The 23,733-nt window shown below is 49.4% G+C and overlaps 1 protein-coding gene across 3 annotated transcripts in view; it reads left to right on the forward strand.

Annotated features, from left to right (window-relative positions):
• Positions 1 to 23,733, forward strand: part of ABCC4 (ATP binding cassette subfamily C member 4) — a 221,418-nt gene that overhangs the window by 84,821 nt on the left and 112,864 nt on the right. For all 3 annotated transcript variants that reach the window (XM_054701230.1, XM_054701229.1, XM_037528792.2), the window contains exons 5-13: positions 56 to 145; positions 1,055 to 1,218; positions 2,975 to 3,100; positions 6,604 to 6,853; positions 10,171 to 10,272; positions 12,325 to 12,414; positions 13,654 to 13,845; positions 16,929 to 17,023; positions 17,445 to 17,531. In XM_054701230.1, coding sequence (XP_054557205.1) covers positions 56 to 145; positions 1,055 to 1,218; positions 2,975 to 3,100; positions 6,604 to 6,853; positions 10,171 to 10,272; positions 12,325 to 12,414; positions 13,654 to 13,845; positions 16,929 to 17,023; positions 17,445 to 17,531 — 1,196 coding nt within the window. The remainder of the gene's footprint in view (positions 1 to 55; positions 146 to 1,054; positions 1,219 to 2,974; positions 3,101 to 6,603; positions 6,854 to 10,170; positions 10,273 to 12,324; positions 12,415 to 13,653; positions 13,846 to 16,928; positions 17,024 to 17,444; positions 17,532 to 23,733) is intronic.

The raw sequence follows: 23,733 nt of genomic DNA on the forward strand, positions 1-23,733 counted from the left end.
ACCCTGCGTGACTCGCATGGGTGCGGAGCCCAGATCTTTGTGCTTCTCATTTCAGGCCCTTCGCCTGAGCAACTCAGCCATGGGGAAGACCACCACGGGCCAGATCGTCAACCTGCTATCAGGGGACGTGAACAAGTTCGATCAGGTGAGGTGTCTGGCAGCGGCCGGCATTCCTTCGAGGGCCTACAACACAGGTGCTGTGCGTGCCAGATGTGGTCACATGCGTTGTCCTGCAGACTGAGCTGTGTTTTTCTCATGTTACCTGCAACCTGACGTCAGTGAGTAATGGGCAGATGGAAGACGCTTGCTGGAGGGGTTCCAGTGTCCCCCTGGGTCTCTCTTTTTAGCTTATGGTGTTGGCGTTGCTGGCTGATTCTTCTCCTCTAGAGGATGAACTCCTGCTGGTGAGGATTGTGCTGGCCCCTGTGCCATGTCTGCGATGTGGGCCCATTGGGTGGTCCCTCACCAGAGAAACCTCACTCTCCTCTATCCCACCACACTCAGTTTTTGCACATACCTTATGAATGTATCATGTTTCCAGGGTGTTGTGGATCTTACTAGTCTGTCTTGACACCTGTGTTCCATTGCACTGCTTCTCTTTCAGTTATTCATTCAACAAAAATGAACTAGGCTCTTGCTTAGTGTCAGGGATGTAGAGGATTGGGTTTCTGCCCTGAGAAGTCACACCCTGTCAGGGAGATGAAGACCCAGTAATTAAGTACAGAAGAGTGTAACAGGGCCATGATAAGGGCTTTCCTGGGGTGCAGGGAGCCCCCTGGAACATGAGGCTGACTTTTGTATCAGAGAGATTTTGAGGCAACCCTGAGCTCCTCCTCCCAGCTCTGTTGCTCAGGGCGGTCCCCAGCATCCCCGAAGCTCTCCTTTTAGTTGCCCCTAAATGGTAGATACTTGGGTTTCTGTTTCTGCAGGTTTAATACTGTGATCTGTTCTGCTGACACTCCTGTCTGTTCTTCCAGGCAGGTGGATTCTATGCATTGTTCTTCCTGGTGCTGGTTTCCCTTAGCCCTAAAAAGGCCTGTCTTTTTCTTTCCAGGTAACGATATTCTTGCACTTTCTGTGGGCAGGCCCCCTGCAAGCCATCGCTGTCACTGCCCTGCTCTGGATGGAAATAGGCATTTCCTGCCTGGCCGGCATGGCGGTGCTCCTCATCCTCCTGCCTCTGCAAAGCTGCATCGGGAAGTTGTTCTCCTCACTCCGGTAAGAGAAGCCCTGGTTTAACAAGTGGGTTGTGTGCACGGTACGTCCGCTGTCCGTCTGAGGCCTTTCTTTGTTCAGAAATGGAACAAGCGCTTTCCAGAATCGCTTCTTTGCGGGTGTTCTCAACTCTTCAGGCTCAGCCAGTAGAGGCTCCAGCTTTAAGCTGAAGGCCCATCTTGAAGTGGGAAGGAAGAAAAGGCATCCCTGCTGCAGCTCCTCAGGCTCCCTTGCCTACTAAGTAGAAGGGGCACATTGAAGTCATTCCAATGTGTATTTAGCGGTAACATGTTAAACACCTGTCAGGCCCAATTCTGATTGCATGCATGTGTGTGTGTGTGTGTGTGTGTATTTACTTACTTATTTTTGCATAGAAGAACTGGGGTATAGGCCAGAGGTGTGGGGAGTGAGAGGATTCACCAAACACAAAATAGGGAGCAGAGCAGGTGGATCTACTGAAATACACTGCTGAGGGGAGCAGCGGCGAGACAGGACAGACAGGTCTGCTCCGCCATATGTGGGTCAGCTTGCTGGCTGGGGATCGAGCTTAGGCCTTAGTGGTGATAGTGCTGAGACTTAACCCCTAGGCCAGCAGGGAGGCCCCTGGTTGTATATATTTTTGTTACCCTTGTGTGAGAGCCATTTTCAAGTATGTATGTCATGGTTTTGATTTTTATTTTTCCTGGGTTGACTGCTTTTTGGCTTTCATTCATTGAGTTTTCTCTCATGGATTACATTTTATATAGCCATCGTTTTTGCTTTTATTTATTTAAATTTTAAAAAAAAAAAACATTTATTTATTTATTTATTTATACAAGTACTGGGTAGAATCAGAAGCGCAGGAGGGTGAGAGAATTCACCAGAGCCAGAACGGGGAGCAGAGCAGGCAGAAGGACCGAAGTACACTGCTGAGGGGAGCAGCGGGCGGTAGGAGAGGTCTGTCGCGCCACGTGGGACCCTAGTCAGTGGCCAGGGATCGAACCCTTGCTGCAGAGGCGGCGGGCAGCTTCGCAGCCCAGCGCTCAACCGCTGCGCCACCAGGGGAGGCCCATCCGTTTTGTTTTAATCACACATCTTGATATGAATTTGCAATCATTTATAGGGAACAATACAAGTGTTTTCCCTCGTCTTTTTGCCAGTGATGAGCCTGAGCTCTTAGACCTCCAGGCTTCGCTCCTGGTCACTGCGGGTCTAAAATAAACATTGATTCTCCTTCCTGTACCTGAGGGCCTCAAAGTATTAGAGGAAGAAAAATAATAACTCTTGGAAAATTCAGTCCAGGAATAAAAGGAGGAAGAATACAAATATTATATGTGAAAAGCAAAGTTCTGCTTGAGAAATCTAAGCAAAAAGTTGTGTGTGTGGTTTCGGTTAAACACAAGCCTGTCCCTTAGCAGATTTGGCAAGTACCTTGGCCCACAACAGGTTGTGAGTCTCAATCAGCGTTTTTCTAATTTAATGTTTCCTGAAGTCAGAAGCTCCCCAAAGGTGAGCTGAAATAACGTCCCAACTCCCTATCGGCATTTGTGACAGAAGTGGCCACTACAGAGGGCCCAGTGGTGAAGAAGAGGTTGGACCTGACGCTGGTCCCAGAGGGTTTCCGGGGTCACTCCCAGGATGATCAGGTGTGGGACCTACCGGTGCGGTCAGAGGGAGGCCAGGCAGGGGCTGGCTGGCCACCCCTGTGGGCTGTGCCTGCTGCTGATAAAGTCGGGTTATGTTGCCCTGACTCACCTCTCGCCTGTCTCCCCGCCCCCAGGAGTAAGACCGCAGCATTCACAGATATCAGGATCAGGACCATGAATGAAGTGATTACGGGCATAAGGATTATAAAGATGTATGGCTGGGAGAAGTCGTTTGACGACCTCATCACCAACTATAGAAGGTGAGTGTTTCCTAAATCTCAGATTTGCGTGACTTTTTGTCTCCCTTTTTCTCAGGTCACCCTTCGTGATCCACCATAGTCCACTGGGCCCGCTCCCTATTTTGCTGTCCCTCCTCCTCCCGCTCTGGTAGTCTCGGTCCTATAGTCAGATTTCTAGGACCGTTACTGGTTTGGCTTTTTCTGAACTCTTGTTTTCTTTTTTGATAATCCACATATAAGTGAGACCACCCATGTTTTTCTTCTCCTTCTGACTTACTTTGCTTAGTATAATCCCCTGCAGTTCCACCCATGTTGTCACAAAAGGCAAACGCTTACCTCTTTTTCACAGCTGAGTAGTATTCCACCGTGGCAATGTACCGCGTCTTCCTCCTCTGTCCTTGGGCACTTTGGTTGTTTGCATAACTTGGCTATTGTGTACAGTGCTGCAGTGAACATAGATGTGCAAACACCTTTTTGCATGAGTGTATTTGCACGCTTCAGGTAGATACCTAGGAGTGGAATATTTTTAATGTGTTGAGAAACCTCTATACTGTTTTCATAGGAACTGGACCAGTCTACATTCTCGTCCACAGTGTAGTTGGCTTCCTTTTGTTCTACATCCTTGCCAACACTTGTTTCTGTTTTTTGTCTGTGAGGGACCATCCTCACAGGCAGGAGTGGTTCCTCTTTGTGGTTTTGATTCGCTTCTCCCTGATGACAGGTGATGGTTGTGCATATTTTTCAAGTGCTTGTTGGCTACCTGCATGTCTTCTTTGGAGAATTGTCTGTTTAGCTCTCCCATCCGTTTAGGGGTTGGGTTCATTGTTTTCTTTCTGTTGAGTTATATGACTTCTTTGTAGCTCTTACCTTGGATTTCAGCCCTTTGTTGGATGTATAACGTGCAAGTATTTTCCCCGTTCAGTAGGGCGCCTTTTTGTTTTGACAATAGTTTCCTTCGCGTGTGTAGCTCTTTTAGTTCGAACTCCCAATTTTATGGGATGTTTTTAGAAGCTCTCCTACCTTTTCACATTTAGGGTGAACTTGAGGCCCTCCCCTCCTTTCCCCCACGCCCCGGAGCTTGGGTTCATCATCAAATCCTGTGCTCCTACTGACTGGAGTCTTAAAGCAAAGTGTGTATGTGCTCCTTAGTGACACTAGTGAAAGTGAAGCTCCACATGACTGTAAATAATTCTGAGTTGCCAACACCAGAGAATAGCACGCCTAAAGTCAGACTGTTGTGGACTTCTAGTGAGTCCGAGACATGGGACGCGACGGTGAGGGAAATCAGACACGGGGGACTGTCATGTCCAGCATGCAGTAAATCTTTATTGTCTTAGTGCTCATTATATACTATTTCAATTGCAGCAGGTGTAACATCAAAGCATACCATACAATGATAACACAAATGAATGATTTGTCTACTTTCTTACTATTATCTATTTACTTCAGACAGTAGGGTACCAGGTGGTTAGTTCTCACGCACATAATCTTATCGCCCCCTAGCTAGAGCTTGGGAAGTTCGCTCATTATTTTTGTTATTCTCAGACTGTGGAGATGTAGAGGCCTGACTCCACGCAGGTCATTTTCCGGGCACTCAACACCACGTCCTGTCACTCAGAGGTTTTCCTCCGAGATGCATGTGTTTTCACATGCCTTAGTGACTCAGGTCAAGGCCCTTCTGCTCACTGCACAGGGTCTCTCCCAACAGACTGTGATTTACATTGATGTGGCCGTGGGAACGCCGTGGCGACTGGGGGAAACTGTATCAGGCCAAGGAGACTAATGGGTGTCGCTCGTGCCCAGCAGAATCATGGGGACTCCCTTCCTTCCCTTCCCTTTTGCTTTCTGCCTCTGGAATCCTTTTCAGCCTTTGGTTTGCTTGTTTGGTTAGTTTTTCAACCCAGCACTAACTCCCTGGCTGCACCTCGCCCACCTCTCGCCCCTTAGACACCTTTGTGAGTGGGCTGCTCCCTAGGTCTCCCTGCATCTTCCTCTTCATTCTTCTCCGGATGAGCTTCCCCAGACTCCCCTCTGCTCTTTTCCTGCTCCTCTGCAGCCTGATGAACCCCGACTCGTCCTCCAGGTCCCACTTGCTGTCTGCACTGCCCCCAGTGTGTCCTGGGGCTCCTGGGGTGGGGTGTGCTGGTGCTCACTGCCTGTCTAACACACAATTTTTTTTTTTTAATTTCACTATTGAATAACCAAAATATATAACTTTTTATTCTTTAAATAAGTAGTATGTATGCAAATAGCATGTATAATAGCCATGCTGAGTATACTTATTTGAAAAAAAAAGTTGCTATAGTACAATGTTTTTTAATTAAAATATATGTATCTTACTATGTCAAAAATAATTTGTCAAGTTCTTTGTGTCTGGATATTATTCCATTTTATTAATATGCCATAAATTACTTAACTATGTAATCACAAATATTCACTTATTCAGATTTCACTACTATAAGTGTTATGATAAATGGCATAGCAAAATCTTTGTAACAATGCGTGATTATTTTCTTAGAACACATTTTTAAAAGTGGATTCACTTGTGTCAAAGGGTAGATGCCTTTTGAGAACTTCTGAAGCATGAACCTTATTACTGTCCCGAAGAGCTGTGCAAACACATGCAGTGTGCATTTTCCTGCAGTCTCACAAAAACTGAGTATTTTGGTGTCTTTCTAAAAAAATCTCTGCCAATCTGATAAGAAAATGAGAATTTTTTTCTTAATTTGCCTTTTTAATGTATTTTTTTGGTTTTTTAAATGAATTATTTTATATAATTCTTACATCCTTTTTCATTTTTGCACAATGTATGCACTTTCATTTTGGTTATATTCCCCATATAATTCCTACCCCCCTCATCCTGACCCTAATCCCTCCTCTCCCCCCCCCACCCCCCACTAGTGTGTCTCTGGTTCACAGTTGCTTGTTGATTTTGCGTTTTTCTTTATTATAGTTAGTATTTTTCCTGGGCCCTTATTTAGGTCTTCTAAATTCTTACCATGAGTGAGACCATCTGGTATTTTTCTTTTTGTTTCTGGGTTATTTCACAGAGCATGATCCCTTCTAGCTCCATCCATTTTGCTGCAAATGGCATGAGTTTATCTTTTTGATTGCTGAGTAATACTCCATTGTGTATTTATTAATGCACAATTTTAAGGCTGCTTATTGTCTTCTCCCATGAGTTCCTGAGTCCCCGGAATGTGTGTCTCTCATCACCAGGTGCCCAAAATGGGGCCTGGACTTATGAATTCTTAGGGAAGGTGTGTTCAGACCCAGGTGGACCGGAATATAAGGGTACGTCCAGCATCCACTGAGCCAGACGGGCTGGCGTGGTCATAATGCATGTGGTCCTGGGCAGGAGCTGCCCGGGGCAAGCGCTGGAGATATTTCTATGGAGTGTGTGTGGGGGGGAGGGTTAATGTTAACTGATACCGCCCAAAAGGGGCCACGCACCAAGGCCACTTGAACCCACGACTCTGACATCCAGGCTTCCTTCAATGCCTGTGTCCTGCTCTCTTCTCCAGGAAGGAAATTTCCAAGATTCTGAGAAGTTCCTACCTGAGAGGCATGAACCTGGCGTCATTTTTCGTTGCCAGCAAAATCATCGTTTTCGTGACCTTCACCACCTACGTGCTGCTGGGCAACGTGATCACTGCCAGCCGCGTGTTCGTGGCCGTGACGCTCTATGGCGCCGTGCGCCTGACCGTCACCCTCTTCTTCCCCTCGGCCATCGAGAAGGTGTCTGAGTCCGTCGTCAGCATCCAAAGAATCAAGGTTGGTGAACAAAGACCTTTTTTTTACCCCCTTCATGCTTAGGATGTATTTCGCTTCATTACTTTTGAAAGTAAAAACTGCACCCAGACCCGTCTGTCAGGAAACCTGCTTCATCTTTACATGTGCAGCTGCTTCTGAGACACGCCAAGTTGCCACTTAACGGAGACTATGAATCCTGTCCTATTCATCTACCTTTTTGCCAAAATACTTTTGACAGTCATTTTGCCCTCATCTGGGTCTGTGTTGTGGGGTCGTGAAAATGTCTTAACTCACAGGCTTTTAAAAACTACCTGGAAGCAGGGCCTCCTTGGTGGCTCAAGGGGTTAAACACCGCACTATGAAGCAATCTGCAGCCTCTGCAGCACTAATTTGATCCCCAGCCAGCCAGGGAGCAACCCACACGGCACAGCAGACCTCTCTTGTCTCACCTGCTGCTCCCCTCAGCAGCGTATTTCAGTCAGTCTGCCTGTTCTGTTCCCCACTCTGTTTCTGGTGAATCCTCTCACCCCTCACATCTCTGGCCTGTAACCCAGCACTTAAATGCATAAATAAATAAACCTTAAAAAAAAAAAAAACCTACCTGAGGGCCTCCCCTGGTGGCTCAGTGATTGAGGTACCCACATGGCGCAACAGACCTCTCCTGCCGTGCCCACTGCTCCCCTCAGCAGTGTATTTCTTTGTCAGTCTGCCTGTTCTGTTTCCCGCTCTGGCTCTGGTGAATTCTCTCACCCTCCTGAGCTTTTGACTGTACCCAGTGCTTGTATAAATAAGTAAATAAATCTTTAAAAAAAAACCCTACCTGGTAGCAGCAGCAATGATTAACAATGACACTGAAATCCACCACCTCGTTTAAACAGGTAAAGCTTTTAAAAAGCTTACGCTGGCAGTACTTACCAAGAAGGAAAACAAATCAGTTCACCCAATTCCACCATCAGGAAGGAAGCAGAGGGCTGGGCAAACAGTTTCGTGGAGACACTGCTCAAAAAAAATAATAGTAGTGGGCACGCCCACCAGCACAGTAGGGCTTTTCTGCTTTTGGAGAAGTGTCAGTGATCTGGTGGGGTCAGGAAAGCGCTTCTGCAGTGAGTGACGTGGCTCTGCCTCTGCGTGACTCAGTGTCCCTGTAAGGACTCAGGGAGCTCGAGGGGGATGCCACAGAGGCCGGGTGGACCAGCCATTGCTGCTGTCCAGGAGAGAGACAGTGTTCAATGGAAGACTAAAGAGGTTAGATCGAGGACTTACCAGATAGTTAATGACAAGGTGCTGATTGGATGCACTTGTGGCAGGTGTTGGGGGCGGAGCAGGGTGGCCCCACAGCCTTGATTAGTGGGCAGGCCAGGTCCTGGATCTCGGTCTCCTGGAAATGGTTTTTGCCTCTGGTTTTGTGCTGCAGTTTCAACAGTCTGTTTTCCATCTGGTTTGCCAGCACATCCCTTGGGCCATGTTGATCCTGAGGTCCTGGGAGTGGCCCCCTCCTTGTGTCCCCAGCATGTCACATGGTGCACGCGGTAGGATTCAGCCCCCAGAAACCCCTGCACTGATTGTTGTCTCACAAAAGTAAATCAGTAAAAGTCTCCAGCTTCTGAGTATCTTCAAGTTTGGGGCCATCATTTCCCTGCAGGGAGGACCCGTTAATTACACTTGGTTTTTTTTTTAAATGTGGTCAATTTTTTTTTTAAAGATTTATTTATTTATTTATACAAGCACTGGGTACAGTCAGAAGCGCGGGAGGGTGAGAGAATTCACCAGAGCCAGAGCGGGGAGCAGAGCAAGCAGAAGGCCCGAAGGACACTGCTGAGGGGAGCAGCGGGCGGCAGGAGAGGTCTGTGTGCCTAATTACACTTGTTTTATGTGACGAAAAGAACTGCCTCCTGGACAGGAATGCTACTGCAAAAAAAAAAAAAAATTGTCTATTAAAATGATGGCTATCCTAACATGAGACACACCATGTGATGTACAGTATGTTGGCATCAAAACTGGTGCCTTATTATTTTCCATTTAAATATAATTTTATTTTTATTTTTGATTCATTTATTTTCTTCCATCGTTAATTTTTGGATGGTGTTTGATTTCTTCCCTCAGGTGTGGTCCCTATAGATCTCCAACCACCACGGCACCCAGGACCCATCTCCACAGTCCCCTGTGCTCTTCCCTCCTGTCCCCACCCCCCCGCCGTGTGCCTCAGATCTATGGTCTGTGGAATCCCCAGCCCTCCTTGTTCTCGGGCCTGTTGTCTTGGTGCCCAGAGTTCCCACTGGTCAAGCCATGGGGGCTTCTCTCCAGCGCAAAAGTCGTGGTATGAGGAACATTGGGAAACTAGGATCTGCTGAAATCAGCAGGCAGACATCATAGCCAGATAAGCAGCATCGGCTAGAATACCTTACTTGTAGAGATTAGCAGTAAGTTAGGTAAGAGCAGGGACTAGAGATGGTATGATCTGATCAGCAGGAACTATGGAGCCCCCCAAGCAATAGCCCCTGCCCTGGTCACTCGTAGCTTGTGCAGAGATGATGCCTCCCTGATAACGAATCCCCATGCATGGACATTCCTCCACATACTTACCCATCTTCTCTGAACCTGGTTCTCAATAAATATGAGACTGCCCATGGCCTGGGGCTGCACCTTTTAGGTGTAAGCCCCTGTAGGCTTCTCGCTGCTTGAATCTGTCCTTCATCCCTCGCCGCTCCCAACATTGGCACTGGGAGAGGAACAGCAGCAGTGGTCAGCTTGCAAGTTCTGTCTTTTTTCCTGACCCTTAGTTCAGTTTCTCCATATTCCACATATAAATGAAACCATCCAATATTTATCTTTTCTCTACGGACTTATTTCATTTAAAGAATCCCTTCCAGCTCCATCCCTGTTGCTGCAAATGACATGAGTTTATCCTTTTTTCATTTCTGAGTAGTATTCCACTGTGTATGTACACGACATCTGCTTGATCCATTCATCCGTTTGGGAGTCTTTTAGGTTATTTCCATACCTTAGTAATTGTGAATGGTGCTGCGATAAGCATAGGGGTGCAGGTTTCCTTTCAAATGAATGTTTTCGTGTCCCTTGGGTAGATTCCTAGGGATGGAATACCTGGGTCATGTGGTAGACCCATAGAGTTTTGAGGAACCTGCACATAGCTCTCCATAGCAGCCGGGCCAGTTTGTACTCCCACCAGCAGTGTAAATAGGCAAAACCAACACTTTAAATACAGCTGGTAAAAATGGCACAAGGACAGAGTAACATTTTCCGTTGCGGATTCTAGGGAAGTGGTTTTTGCCTGTGGTTTTGTGCTGCATTTCAACAGTCTGTTTTCCCTTTTTCCGTAGAACTTTCTGTTACTTGACGAGGTATCGGGACACCGCCCCCAGCCACCTTCAGATGGTAAAACGCTAGTGCATGTGCAAGATTTTACTGCTTTTTGGGATAAGGTAACAAATCCTCCCTTGCAAGATCATGAGTGCGCAGCGACCCCCGCCGACGTAGCTTTAGTAGAGAAGTTTGCCATTTTACACGTGGCGTAAAGTGTGAACCTCTCGCGTGTTGTGACCGTTCTCCATCAGGAGTGGGGGTTGCTGGGGGTAGAGCTGAAGGGGAGTGGCAATCTGAGCACCCGGCTGCTGTTTATCCCACATCAGAGCCGTCACAGCTCCCCGGGTTTGGAACACACAGGAGCCGATCCTGTGCTGCAGGATTTATGGGCTGGCCGGGGAGGGCTGTGTGTGGGGTTGGTGACGACACCTGTTACAGGTCATTGCAGATGCCAGACTTTGAGGAATTTGCCTGTTTTTTCATGTGGATGTTTTTGACCCTCTCATTACACGTCAGGGGAAACCCGTGATTTGGGTCTCTGCTGTGGGTTGGGGCGGGGGTTCCCGTCTTCTTAGCTCCTGCCTGGCTGCAGGTAACGAGTCTCAGCTGAAAGCTTGTGCTCTGTATTGATGACGCGAAACACAACAAGGATCGCTCTCAAGAAGTTCTCATTCCAGAAGCTGGTGGCTTCTATCAAACTTCTATCAAGAAGTTTCCTCTGGTTTTCCTCTGCTCAGTTGTCAAGTGGGGGCCACTTTATTTCTACAAGGAGGGGTTTTGATCTCTGGGGTCCCCTGCTGCACCCCCAGAACCTAGCACATGTCTGGCTCAGAGGGGATCCTCCTTGCACCTGTGTCCCTGAACTGTTGAACATTCCCTCCTTCTGGTCATGCTAGAGCAGTGCCGGGTCTTGAAGCCCTTCAGGAGGGAACCCTGGACCACCCCAATCCCTCAATCCCCAGGAAAAATTGAAGCGCAGTGACTGGAAACTGGTGTTTGTATGGGGCCCATTATTTCATAATCATAACTACAAGTGGTGAAATAGGAACTTCTTATTGCACCATATATTAAAATCCAGTTTGCTGTGATGGCTTTTATAATTCCAGGAACTAGTTTTTTTTTTTTTAATGATTAGAAATAATGGTCATTGTTTTAGTAGATGGCCATCTCTGCAAAAGCAGAGTAATTTTTCATGTGGAAGATCATCCAGACCTTTAATTTCTCCCTGTTATTTTCTAGCTCTTAGATGTAGTACTAATAGCCTCTACCACTTGATTTTTTTCCTTTTGTGCATTTGCAGTTTTTTAACAAGACATGCAGTTATTGAGAATTTTCTTAGCAGTGTATGTGAAAACGTGCATATGCCATTAAATGTTCTTTTCCTAGATTTATAGATTGTTCTGGAATGCAGTTTCTGATTAGCAGAATATTTTCTCCTTCCCTTTTCCCTTGACTTGTGTGTTGTCTCAGGTGTTCTCATAATTTTTGCAGAAGTACTGTGCTGTCCCTGTTCGGTGGGGACAGATAACAATTGCTTATAACTACGTATAAAGTTAATAAGTCTTTATCACTTTGACCCATGATACTTACATTATTTCCCCTTGTTAAGTTAGAACTCTGTTATATATAGCCTTGCCCACTGCGTACAGGAGTTTGTTTGCCAAGAGTGACTTTATAAAGTGCCTTCCTGCCTGCTGGACATCACCGATTTTCATTCTTTATTGAGTGAAAAGGAAGCAATTACTGGCGACTTCAAATTACTCATTAGTAAAGGACCTGGCGTGTCATGTGCTAATGTTGCCACCTTGTGGGAATTAATGGAATAGAAGATTAAAAACCAAGGGTGGTGATGAAAACTAGTCGATGATTAAAAGCTCCTACACTGAATATTCTGTTAAGGATGTAATTTTTGTAAGTTTGTGTGTGCTGAGGCATATTCATTCCAAGATGGTGCCTTGCCACCTCTATTGTTTAAATGCTGTGAGAGTCTACAGCTGTACTCATATAGAAATTGGGTCAAAGAACCAACCCCCCAGAGATAAAATTAGGTGAAATGGACTTCAGGATACAATATCATAAGGGTGGGTGACATTCACGTGTTGGTGACTAACTTTTGACACAATTTGCGTGTCTTTATTGAAATGGGCACCTTTTGTCACTTTCATTTGCAGGCATCAGAGACCCCGACCCTACACGGCCTCTCCTTCACTGTCAGACCTGGAGAACTGCTCGCCGTGGTCGGGCCCGTGGGGGCAGGGAAGGTAAGTGACCATGTTTCTTTGGCGTCCGGCAGATTTTGCTCAAATTGCCCAGTTGGGAAGTGGAGCTGGGCCCAAGTGAACCCTGTGATTTACCACTAGCGCTCCAGGGTAGAAGGACAGAGGGACTGGGACTTCTTCCTCTTAGTGCAGACCTTGCAGGGAGTCTGCAGGCTTTAAAGACTTCTGGAGAGCTGTGACTCTCCTTGTATGACTTGTCCAGGTCACATCCGTGCATCCTTAGCAGATGCGCAGGCCTGAGTCTGTGCTATGTGGGCGCGGGAAGCCAGATGTCCCGAGGCCCAGAATAGGTCCTGCAGACAGATGGTGACGTGCATCCTGATCGTGCAAGGGGCGGACACAGCCTGTCTGTGTGTTGTGAAAGCTGTTCACAAATGTCCTTAAGTCTTGTGCATTGGAAATAGCAAGAGGCAGACGATAAGCCCAGCACGGAGGACAAGAGGGGGCCTTTTTCCATCATAGTGGACTTTTACTTTCTGGACTCACTTCTCCGTTCATCTAAGGAACCATTTCTCCTGCTGCAGTGGGAATATTTGCAACTAGCTTTTCCGGAACGAGTGATGACTCCGGGGACACAAGGACAGTTGCGTTCAAAGTCAGATACAGGAAATAGATACACTGCGCCTGGGAATATTCTTTTTTTTTTTTTTTAAAAGATTTATTTTATTTATTTATACAAGCACTGGGCACAGTCAGAAGCGTGGGAGGGTGAGAGAATTCACCAGAGCCAGAGCGGGGAGCAGAGCAGGCAGAAGGACCGAAGTACACTGCTGAGGGGAGCAGCGGGCGGCAGGAGAGGTCTGCGCGCCATGCGGGACCCTCCTCCGGTGGCCGGGGAGCAGCTGGGGATCGAACCGGCGCTGCAGAGGCAGCGGGCAGCTTCGCAACCCAGCGCTCAACCGCTGCGCCACCGGGGAGGCCCGGAGTATTCTTGATTAGTGTCTGTGGAGTAGAGCCTTTCATTTGGGGGGGATGCTCTTGGGCAGAGGAGATTGTGATAACCTGGTTTGTTAATATTCCCGATTGACCATGAACCCTCCAATTAACATCAAGCTATAGCGTCATTTCCAGTTTATTGCAACTGGAATAAAGTTGTGTGTGCTGTGCGGACAGTGTCTGGGTGGCCGGGCTGGCATGCTGGGCGGGAAAGGCTGCGTTGCAATGTCATCCTGACCTGGGTGTTCTGGCCGTGCCCACCTGCGCGTTTCTTCTCTGTTCCAGTCCTCTCTGCTGAGTGCTGTGCTTGGGGAGCTGCCCCCCAGCCAGGGGCTGGTCACTGTGCAGGGGAGAATCGCCTACGTGTCCCAGCAGCCCTGGGTGTTCTCAGGAACTGTGAGGAGCAATATTTTGTTCGGGAAAAAATACGAAAAGGAACGATACGAGAAAGTAATCAAGGCTTGTGCTTTGAAAAAGGTGAGTGGCGCTGGAATTTCTTCTAACGGTTGTGATTATATTGGTCAGTGGCAAGGCTTGTGAGTTTTCTATTTTATTTTGAGACATCTTTGTAAGACTGGTCTTCTGTATAAAGTGTCCTGAGCACAGAGACTACTGTTTAATCCTCATGTGATGCTGGCTTTTGGGGAAGAGTTTTGGTTTGTGACATCTATTCTTCACTTTTAGCTTTTTTTTTTTTTAAGTGGACAATTGGAAAAATTGGCAAAATTAGAGAGTATAGTGTATTGGAACTTCCTGGATCCATTCCTCAGCTCAACTGTCACCAGCTCAAGTCGGTTTCACTTCTATCCCTGCCCTCTATACCAGTGCACCCCACATGATCCCCAACCACATTCTAGATCTCATGTTCTTTTTTTTTTAAAAGATTTATTTATTCATACAAGCATTGGGTAAAGTCAGAAGCACGGGAGGGTGAGAGAATTCACCAGAGACAGAGCGGGGAACAGAAGAGGCGGACTGACGAAATACACTGCTGAGGGGAGCAGCGGGTTACACAGGAGAGGTCTGTCGTTCCATGTGGGACCCTCGCCGGTGGCCGGGGATCGAACCGGTGCTGCAGAGGCTGCGGGCAGCTTTGCAGCCCAGCAGTCAACCGCTGCGCCACCAGGGGAGGCCTTCATGTTCTTTTTTTTTTTTTAAGATTTATTTATATATTTATGCATATAAGATCGGGTGTAGGCCAGAGATGTGGAAGGTGAAAGGATTCACCAGAGACAGTGGGGAGCAGAACAGGTGGATCTACTGAAATTCACTCTAAGAGGAGCAGGGGGTGAGACAGGAGAGGTCTGCTGCGCCATCTCCCTGCCCAGGGGTAGAACTCATGCTGCAGTGGCTGGTGATAACTTTATAGCGCTGAACCTGTAACCCATGCACCACCAGGGAGGCCTCCTCATTGGTTAAAAAAGTGTTTTGTCATGTCATTCGTTTCGGCAAACAAGCAAGAAATCCCTTAGTGATAAAACACACTGTCACACCTGCAATCAACCCAAATTCCATAATATCACCCACTTTCCACCTGGCCTTCCCCTCTCTATTATCTGTCTCACGGAAAAGTCTCCTCAACCATGAGCTCAAGCCGGGTTCCAGACGAAGCCAGAGCTCGGAGCAGGGTGGCTGGGCTTTTCAGTCCACGCAAGGTCTCCCCCCAACCCAGCCCACTGCATTTTTGACTTGCAGTTTATTATTTAAAGAAAACCGAATGTCTTAAAGTGCCTTTTGAATACCGCATCATTCCCAATGGGAGGGATTGTCTTCAGAGAAGGCGTCTACTGGGTTCTGCAGAAAATGGCCAGATGAGATGCTGAATTGTCCCTGAAGATTCAAATTGAATTGGCTACCGACTGATGTGAGTGCAGGCCTTACCCTGACAGGAGAGTGTGATGTAGTAAAAAAGAAAGAAGACCCCCCACCCCCAACACCGAGTTCCTGGAGAATACTTGGAGGATGTGGGGCAGCTCTGTGCACCAGGCTGTGCTTTTGTGCCGTGTGTGAAAGGTCGGCCCCCTGGTTGGGGTGAGGGGCCCCGGGTCAGCCCCGCTGTGCGGACACTGTGCAGGGGTGAGGACGCAGGCAGTTCCGGGCTCAGGGACTGGTAGTTGTGGGTGTCATCGTGTGGACCGAGGCTCTCATGTCTTCCTCCTGGCTCACCGTTACTGAGAGGCTGTGTTTTCCAAAATGACATCCAGTTAGCAGCCGTGATTAGGTCTTTATTACGTGTGTTTATGCCCTAGAAGAAAAGGTGGGGGGCTGGTCGTCAGCCGGTTATAACACTGCTCCTTTATTCAGATCCACCGGGTGCTGCTGCTCTCTCTGTCTCTGTGTCTCTTTGTCTGTATGTCTCTCGCTGTGTTTGTCTCTTTGTCCTTCTGTGTCTTCTACGTGTCTCCCTGCTGCCTGCCCCCGCTCCCCCCGCCCCCCCACATGCAGGTGCATGGCTGTCTGACTCTCACACTCAGGTATGTGGGTCTATAATCTTGGCCACTGCTCTGATGATAGTATCCTCCTTTCATAGTTGGGAAAAAGGAGCCTTAAAAAGCTGGAACCCCTGGTGCTAGCTGTGGTTCTGTACGACTGCAGTGTCCTACCTCTCCTTGGTGGACGTTTCTCATCAGTCACCATCTGCTTTCCACTGGGAGGAGGAGACCCAGGGCACCTCACTGCTCCCCCAGCCGCTCCCCAGTCACTGGGACTAAAACCGGGTCCCTCCTGCCAGTGTGTTTGCCCTGGGTCTCCCAGCCCGTCTCTGTCCTCACTCTGCTCGGCCCTCCCTGTCTCCTTGCTGGTCCCCCCACACCCGCTGTGGGTGTGCGTCTGCCCCTCGGCTCTTGCTCGCCTTCCCGGGTCTGTGCGGCCCCTCCGCCCTCCAGCAGGTGTCTGCTTAACCCCTGCACTCAGAGCCCTCCCTCTGCCTCCGGCGGCCTCACCTGCTCCCGGCTCCCTGGCAGCTCCCTGTTCTGCCTGCCCGGTGCATGGAACACGCGGCGCGATTCCCAGCTCCCATTGTCCATCTCCCGCGGTGGAAGCTCCAGTGGCCAGAACAAACCCCACCATCTGGCCATGCTCAGAAGGACCTGTTGGAGCATTAACTGTAAATGCCTGGGAGTTTTTTTTTTTTTTAATTGAATTTAAAAATCATAAACTCGGGGGCCACCCCGGTGGCGCAGCAGGTTGAGTGCAGCGCTGTGGAGCTGTCCGCAGCCTCTGCAGCACCGGTTCGATCCCGGCCACCAGAGAGATTCCTACATGGTATGGCTGACCTCTCCTGCCTTGCCTGCTGCTCCCCTCAGCAGTACCTTCGGTCTGTCTGCCTGTTCTGTTCCCCACTCTGTCTCTGGTGAATCCTCTCACCCTACCGCGCCTCTGGCCTGTACCCCAACTCTTGTATGAATAAATGAATCTTTAAAAAAAAATCATAAATTCGTCACTGTGTGCTCTCTTCCATTGCTGTCGACCAGATTACTTGTGGAGAACTGAAAAGCTCGGGGTGGCAGTTGGAGAAAATACCTAAGTCGGATTGTGTCCCCCTTTGTGTCTCCATGCAGGACTTACAGCTTCTGGAGGACGGAGATCTAACCTTGATAGGAGATCGGGGGACCACACTGAGTGGGGGGCAGAAAGCCCGGGTCAACCTTGCCAGGTAAATGGCATCTCAGGTGCCACCCTGCGTGTGCCTCTCACTGCAGTTAGCCCTGCTTCTTCCCCAGAGGCAATGCAGGTGGACTTTGCTTACCATGGGGCACCGCGGGTGGACCCCACTTACTGTGTGGGTGCTGCGGGTATAGCTCACTTACTGCAAAGTTCCTTGGGTAAACCCCATTTAATGCAAGATAGTGCAAGTGGACTGCACTTACTGTGGGGCACTGCTGGTGAACCTCACTTAATGCAGGACAATGTAGCTGGACCTCACTTACTGTGTAGCACTGTGGGTGGACCCCCCTTACTATGGGGTCCTTGTCTTGGTTGGTTCCTTTGGCTCTCAGAATGAACGCCACCCTGACCTTGAAGGCCGTCGTGCTGCAGACATGAGCTGTGGGGCTCTGACATCCCCCCTTTTCTAGGGCAGTGTATCAGGACGCCGACATCTACCTGCTGGATGACCCCCTGAGTGCAGTAGACGCGGAGGTTGGCAGGCACTTGTTCGAACTGTGAGTTGGCTCGTATTTTATGTTGTTTCTCCTTCCCGGGAATCCTCTAGATTTCAGGGAAAGAAAGTTTTTGGGCTTTCCTTGTGCTCTGCTGTCCCTGCATCCCCTGCCTTCCCTCTGCTGAAGACCCACCAGAGAGAAGGTTTGCACGCCTGGCGGGGCTCAGTAGGGAGATGGAAGAGGTGCTTGCAGGGTGGGGGCGTGCACGCTGTGGGGCTCAGGGGTAGATGCACAACCCCCCTCACTTCGCACTTGGTAGCTGAGGCGGATGCTTGCTGGCTGCAGGCCCCAGGTAAGATGCGCAGTGTTTTTGAAGTTGTGGTACCTTTGCTTACATAACTACATAAGTTTCAAGGGCACAGCTTCACATCTCGGTAAATGTAGAGGCCAAACCCTTCCCACCAAGGTCTGATGACCGACCGTTAAACCACAATCCAGCTGACCCGGCTCAGCAGCTTGGTGCTAGCCCGCTGAGCCTGCTCCATGAGAGGCAAAGCCTTCAGAGCTGCACCGGGCTCTGGGGACAGAGCCTGTTGGTGCACATGGACTAAGGTCTGGGTTTGGAAATGCTTCGTGAAGTCGGAGTTTCACAAAGATGCTTCCCTGTCAGAGTGAAGCTTCGATAATTGAAGTTGTTCCTGGATTCTCACGAGTCGAGCAAACCCCGGGTGGAGGGTTAACTTGAATTTGAAGCCAGGCGTCTAGAATCTGGCTGCTCCCCTTCTGTGGCTTCGGGTTTCTGGAGTGTTTCCTCTGGCTCTTGCTCAGCTACGGGTTGGGCAGCTCTGGGGTCTTCGCAGCGAGTGTTCAGCCCACGGGCCGCTGGACGCCACCAGGCAGTCTCTGCTGGCTTCTGACAGCTTTGCGAGCTGGCTCTGGCTAGCACAGCATCCTCAAGCCCCACGCCACGTCTTGCTGCAGTCCCGCTTTTAAAGGCCAAGGGTACTCTCCTCTGCATTTCCCTGCTCGCGGGGGTCATGGTGCAGAACGCCTTAGTTACTCGCAAAGGAGGACAGTGAGGCGGGAGACGGTGGGACCCGTGTTGGGCCGAATGTGGGAGACCAGGAAGTTTGCATTTCATTCCCTCCCCTGAAGAATTTGTCTCTACATGGAATATGTCCAGACAGACACCTGGGAAAAGTCCGTGGTACCCGGGCGGAGGAGAGTTTTGATAGAGATGACGCGTGCTAGGCGGAGTGGACGAGGCAGCTCTGGGCACTCAGCTCAGGCCGGAGAGCTCGTGGGGCGGGCTCCTTGGGATGTGCCTGAGGGGCCTGCAGGCTGGGAGGTTTCTGGAGGCTGAGAACAGGGTTCGGTTCCTGTTGTGAGGGGAAAGCAGAAGCACAGGTGTAGGGAAAGGAAGAAACAGCCTGTGGAAGAAGAACAGGTGCCTTATCCTTGGTGCGGGATGCAGTTGTAGTCGGAGAACACCGGCCGTCGGGGCTGCGTCCCTTCAGGCTATTAAATGTAACACTGTCGCTGGACGAACCTTGCACAGTTCTGGGCCTGAGAAAGTCCAAGGTCTGCGCAAACTTGGTGTGTGTGAGAACCTACGTTTCTTCTAGATGGTCATCTTCTTGCTGTGTCTTCACAGGGCAGGAGGGGCGAGAGGGCCCTCGCATAGGGCACTAATCCCATTCACGAGGGCTCCCCCATGGCCTCATCACCTCCCAGAGGCCCCCACCTCCACATAGCCTCACAGTGGGGATTAGGTTCCAAACTGTGAATTTTGGGGACACCTCCTTAACTATGGCAGATTGCCCTAAAGGAGCAATGCTGCCGGGGGAGGGGGTTTAGACAACAGAACTTCACCCCCTGCAGTTCCAGAGGCAGGAAGGCCCCGATCACGATCACGGTGTTAGGGGTTTGCTTTCTCCTCACGCCTCTCTCCTGTCTTCTGTACCCCTTGTCTCTCTCCTTATGTCCTCATCCACTCCTCTTCTGGGGACACCAGTCAGATGGGTTAGAATCTACCCCGAACAGCTTCGTTTTTAACTTAGTGACTCTTGAAAGGTCCTGCCCCTGAGTTCTAAGGTGCCGGGGATGGGGGAGGTAGTCCATTTACAGACGGTCCTAAAAGGAACATTAAAGAGATTCAAGTAGTCAGAGGCCTTCTGAGCCTGTTTCCCAGGAGTGGGTTCCTGCCCGTCCTGCCCTCCATGCAATGTGGGGGCTTGGTGGGTTTCCCGCGTTTCTCTCCCAGCGTCTCCATGTAGAAGGTGCTTCAGCAGCAGCCATGACAGAGCCCGGCAGTGCATGGTGGTGAGCACTGCATGGCCATGTGCATGTTAATGCCACTGAACTGTGTGCTAAAAATGGTAACATTTTCTGTCACTTATGTTTAGCACTGTCACGGAGGGCAGAGAGACTCCGGATCTGTCCCTGCACAGGGAGCAGGGCCTGCTGACGCTCAGCTCAGCCTCCAACTCTGGTCTGACCCCTGCCCCTCCCCATGGACAGTGACTTGGCTGAAGTCCCCTTAGGCAGAGACTGAGATTCCCCTCACCCCCATCCCGGGTGGTGGAGTCCCCAGAAGCTCAGCCTCCAAGTTCCCCGACCCCTTCCCTTGCAACTTGCAATCTCCTGTCTCCTGTCTTGTGGGAATCTGTCTGTCCCTCCAGCACAGCAACGGCAGGTCATCGTGGGGGCTTCCCTGGGGAGGACTCAGGGATCCCGGTTGCCAATCTCCTTGCGCCTTATCACAGCAGATGCTCTCGCAAGTTCTCCCCCAAACACGGGAGGTATTTATAAAGTCCTCTCGCACCTTTCAGGTTTAATGACTTTGGATATACACTTGATAGAAGCAAGCTTGTTAAAATTGTCGTTTGCTAATCAGAACCACATTCTTTGGGGGAACTTGGGGCAGGGAGCACGCAGGCAATTTAGGAAATCACTCAGCAGCAGCTGGAGAATGTTCTCAGCGAGTCAGAAAATTGGATTGAACAATGCGCCCTGAAAGATGGCGGTGGCGTTGGCAATGGGAAGCGCTTTGTGTGAAAGGGGAGTGAGTGACGCTTGGGCTTGCCATTAATTTTCGTTCTGTCTCGATTCCGTATCCAGGGTTATTAAGGTTCGTGAGCTGCACGGCTTTCTGGGGTACCCAAAGTGGATTCCGTGACTCTTAGAAGGTCTGGCCCTTAGTGAACGGATGCCCTTACAGGTGCTTCTAGCTGTGCATCTCTTAGAAAACCCCAGCTCACTCGATGGCCCCTCCTGTCTCATCTGTTCTGTGGGTCTGTCCTAATCTGACCCCCCCCCCCTCAATTCAGCCTTTGTCCTTCTGACCTTGCGTGTGGCCTTGGCTTCCCTCCTCCAAGGTCACAGTGTTGTGCAGTCATCTCTCACACCAGTCTGTAGTCCAGCTGTGCAGGTGTTTGAGGTGTGCATTAATGGGGGTGTGCCCTGATGGGGGTGTGCCCTTTCTCTGCCTGCCTTCTGTCCAATCAGGGACAGTGACCTGGGCAAAGGAGAGAGGAAAGATGCATCCCCTCCCTTCTGCCTTCCCTGTCTTTCCAGGGCACTTGTGCCCTCCTGACTTCTGCAGCCCTCAGTGGGTTGTACTCAGTCGTCGAGGGGTCCCCCTACTCCACAAAACTGAATGTGTGGGAATGCCAAGGCACAGCTTGTTTCTGTCCCAGAACCTTGGCACTGACTGTCCCTTCTTCCCAGACCGTCTGCGGGCACAGGCGCTACTTCCATCCAGACAGCGACCTGCACCTTGCCTTTCTCCAATGCGTGCGCGCACTCGGTGCATTTTCTATGTTCAGGAGTGTGTCTGCCGAATGCAATGTTGTTGTCCTGACCTGTGCATGTACTCAGCACTGGAACAGTGCTCGACAGATGTTTGTTGATTGAATGAATGAAGGTAGTGTCTCTGTTTCTTTGCATCACTTCCCTCATGCTATGCAGCCCCTCTTTATACAGTCCTTATACCAGATAAGAGTGGTTGAATCGGGCCTCCCCGGTGGCGCAGCGGTTGAGCGCTGGGTTGCGAAGCTGCCCGCAGCCTCTGTGGTGCCGGTTCGATCCCCGGCTGCTCCCCGGCCACCGGAGGAGGGTCCCACATGGCGCGCAGACCTCTCCTGCCGCCCGCTGCTCCCCTCAGCAGTGTACTTCGGTCCTTCTGCCTGCTCTGCTCCCCGCTCTGGCTCTGGTGAATTCTCTCGCCCTCCCGTGCTTCTGACTGTACCCAGTGCTTGTATAAATAAATAAATAAATCCTTAAAAAACAAACAAATAAATAAATAAAGGGCACCAAACCAATATTTAAAAAAAAAAAAAAAGTGGTTGAATCATGTAACTTTTTTTTTTTACTCACCTGACTGAGGAATTTTTACTCTTAAGAGCTTGAGATAATAGGATGTTTTCTCGATTGTGATAAAAGGCATAATTTAGGAAAATTAAAAAAAATACCCCAAAACTGTTCTGTTGGTGCATATTGGTCATGGCAGCCTATTAGGTTTTGTTGACATTTACCTGCAGCAGCTTCTTGCCAGGTGGCTTTTTTTTAAAAAAATTTTTTTATTTATGCATAAAAAGAACTGGGGTATAGGCCAGAGTTGTTGGGGGGGTGGGTGAGAGGATTCACCAGAGAGAGTGGGAGCAGAACAGGCAGATTGACTGAAAATCGCTGCTGAGGGGAGCAGCGGGCGAGTCAGGAGAGGTCTGCTGCACCACATGGGTTGCTCCTTGGCCGGCTGGAATCTAACTCGTGCTGCAGAGGCTACGGACAGCTTCATAGGTTGTGTCTTAACAACCTTGCGCCACCTGGGAGGCCCCTGGCAGGTGACTTTGAATTAAGCATCCAGAATTCCTTGATGAGATTTAGTGCTGAGCCTGAGGAGAGCTTGCCTGACCGAGACACTTAGGTGGGAAAGCCAAAGATGGACACATATGAATAGTCAGTCCTTTCAGGCTAGAGAAGGAAGCCACCCAAGTGCATCCTGGGGCCTTCTGCTCTTCAGCCAGCCTCATGTGTCCTCTTAGGACTGTTTCAGCCTGAATCTAAACAGATGGCCACCTGTGGGTTAGGGGCGAGCGGAGAAGGGAGCTGACGTTTATGAGCAGGTGCAAGTGCTTTTATTCTCCAGTACAGGCCTTTGCGTTGACTCAGTTTGAGGGGAAGAAACTAAGGTTCAGAGAGCATTTTAGTAGCTCTCCCAGCAGCAGGCTTGGAAGAGAGGAAGCGGGGATTTGAATTCCAGTCAGGGTATCCACCCAGCACTCTTGATCAGACCCAGCTCAGAATAGTGGCTGTGGCCCGTGTTCCTGAGATTTGCCCTGCCAGCCAGGAGTCCTGTCATTGGTCCACAGGGCCTGGTACCAGTTACTCTCTTACCTGGAGAGTGAGGGGTGCAGGTGGGACAGAGTCTGCATTTACAATGTCGGAGAACTTTGAGGTGCTAGCGGAAAAAAAAATCTCTTTTTTATTTATGCATACAAGAACTAGGGTACAGGCCAGATGTGCAGGGGGTGAGAGACCAGAAACAGAGTGGGGAACAGAACAGGCAGACTGACTGAAATACACTGCTGAGGGGAGCAGCGGGCAAGACAGGAGAGGTCTGCTGCACCATGTGGGTAGCTCCCTGATCAAACTCGTGCTGCAGAGGCTGTGGATTGCTTCATAGTGTAGTGCTTACCCCTTGTGCCACCAGGAAGGCCCGGAAAAATAGCTTAAGCTTAAACACTGAGGAGAGTTGGCTTACAGAATTGGTGTTTTCTTTTAAGCCAGTGGACTCCACTCTGATTTGGGCCAATTAGAGTCTCATCTTCGATATTCATGTTCAGGAGGCTTTCAGCCCGAATGAAAAAGGATTTGCTTCCTGGATGGGAACCCTATATAGACTGATCGAAACTGTGCTGACATTCATTTTTCTATTGCATCTGATTTGGGAAGAAGCATCTAAAAATTGCATTCTGGCAAAGATGACTGAGAACTTAGGACTTGTGTGGTGGTTACTGTGTATATCATAAGATGTAAAGAAAGGTATACATTTTGATGTGACATAGATCCCTCTTCCATTCCTGCACAGCAATAAAATAATCTGTAGTTCACTTAGGTTTGATTTTGGAATCCCATTATGGCTCAATTGCTTTTCATCATGGAATATATAAGTAGCATTTAAATTAAATTTTAGGGGAAAAAAGAACAAAAAAAACCCCAAACAGTACGACTCAGCAATCACTACCACCTTCAATGGTCT

Source organism: Talpa occidentalis, unplaced genomic scaffold (genome assembly GCF_014898055.3).
Source record: "Talpa occidentalis isolate TD23 unplaced genomic scaffold, MPIMG_talOcc4v2.1 talOcc4.5, whole genome shotgun sequence".
Classification (NCBI taxonomy): Eukaryota; Metazoa; Chordata; class Mammalia; order Eulipotyphla; family Talpidae; genus Talpa; species Talpa occidentalis.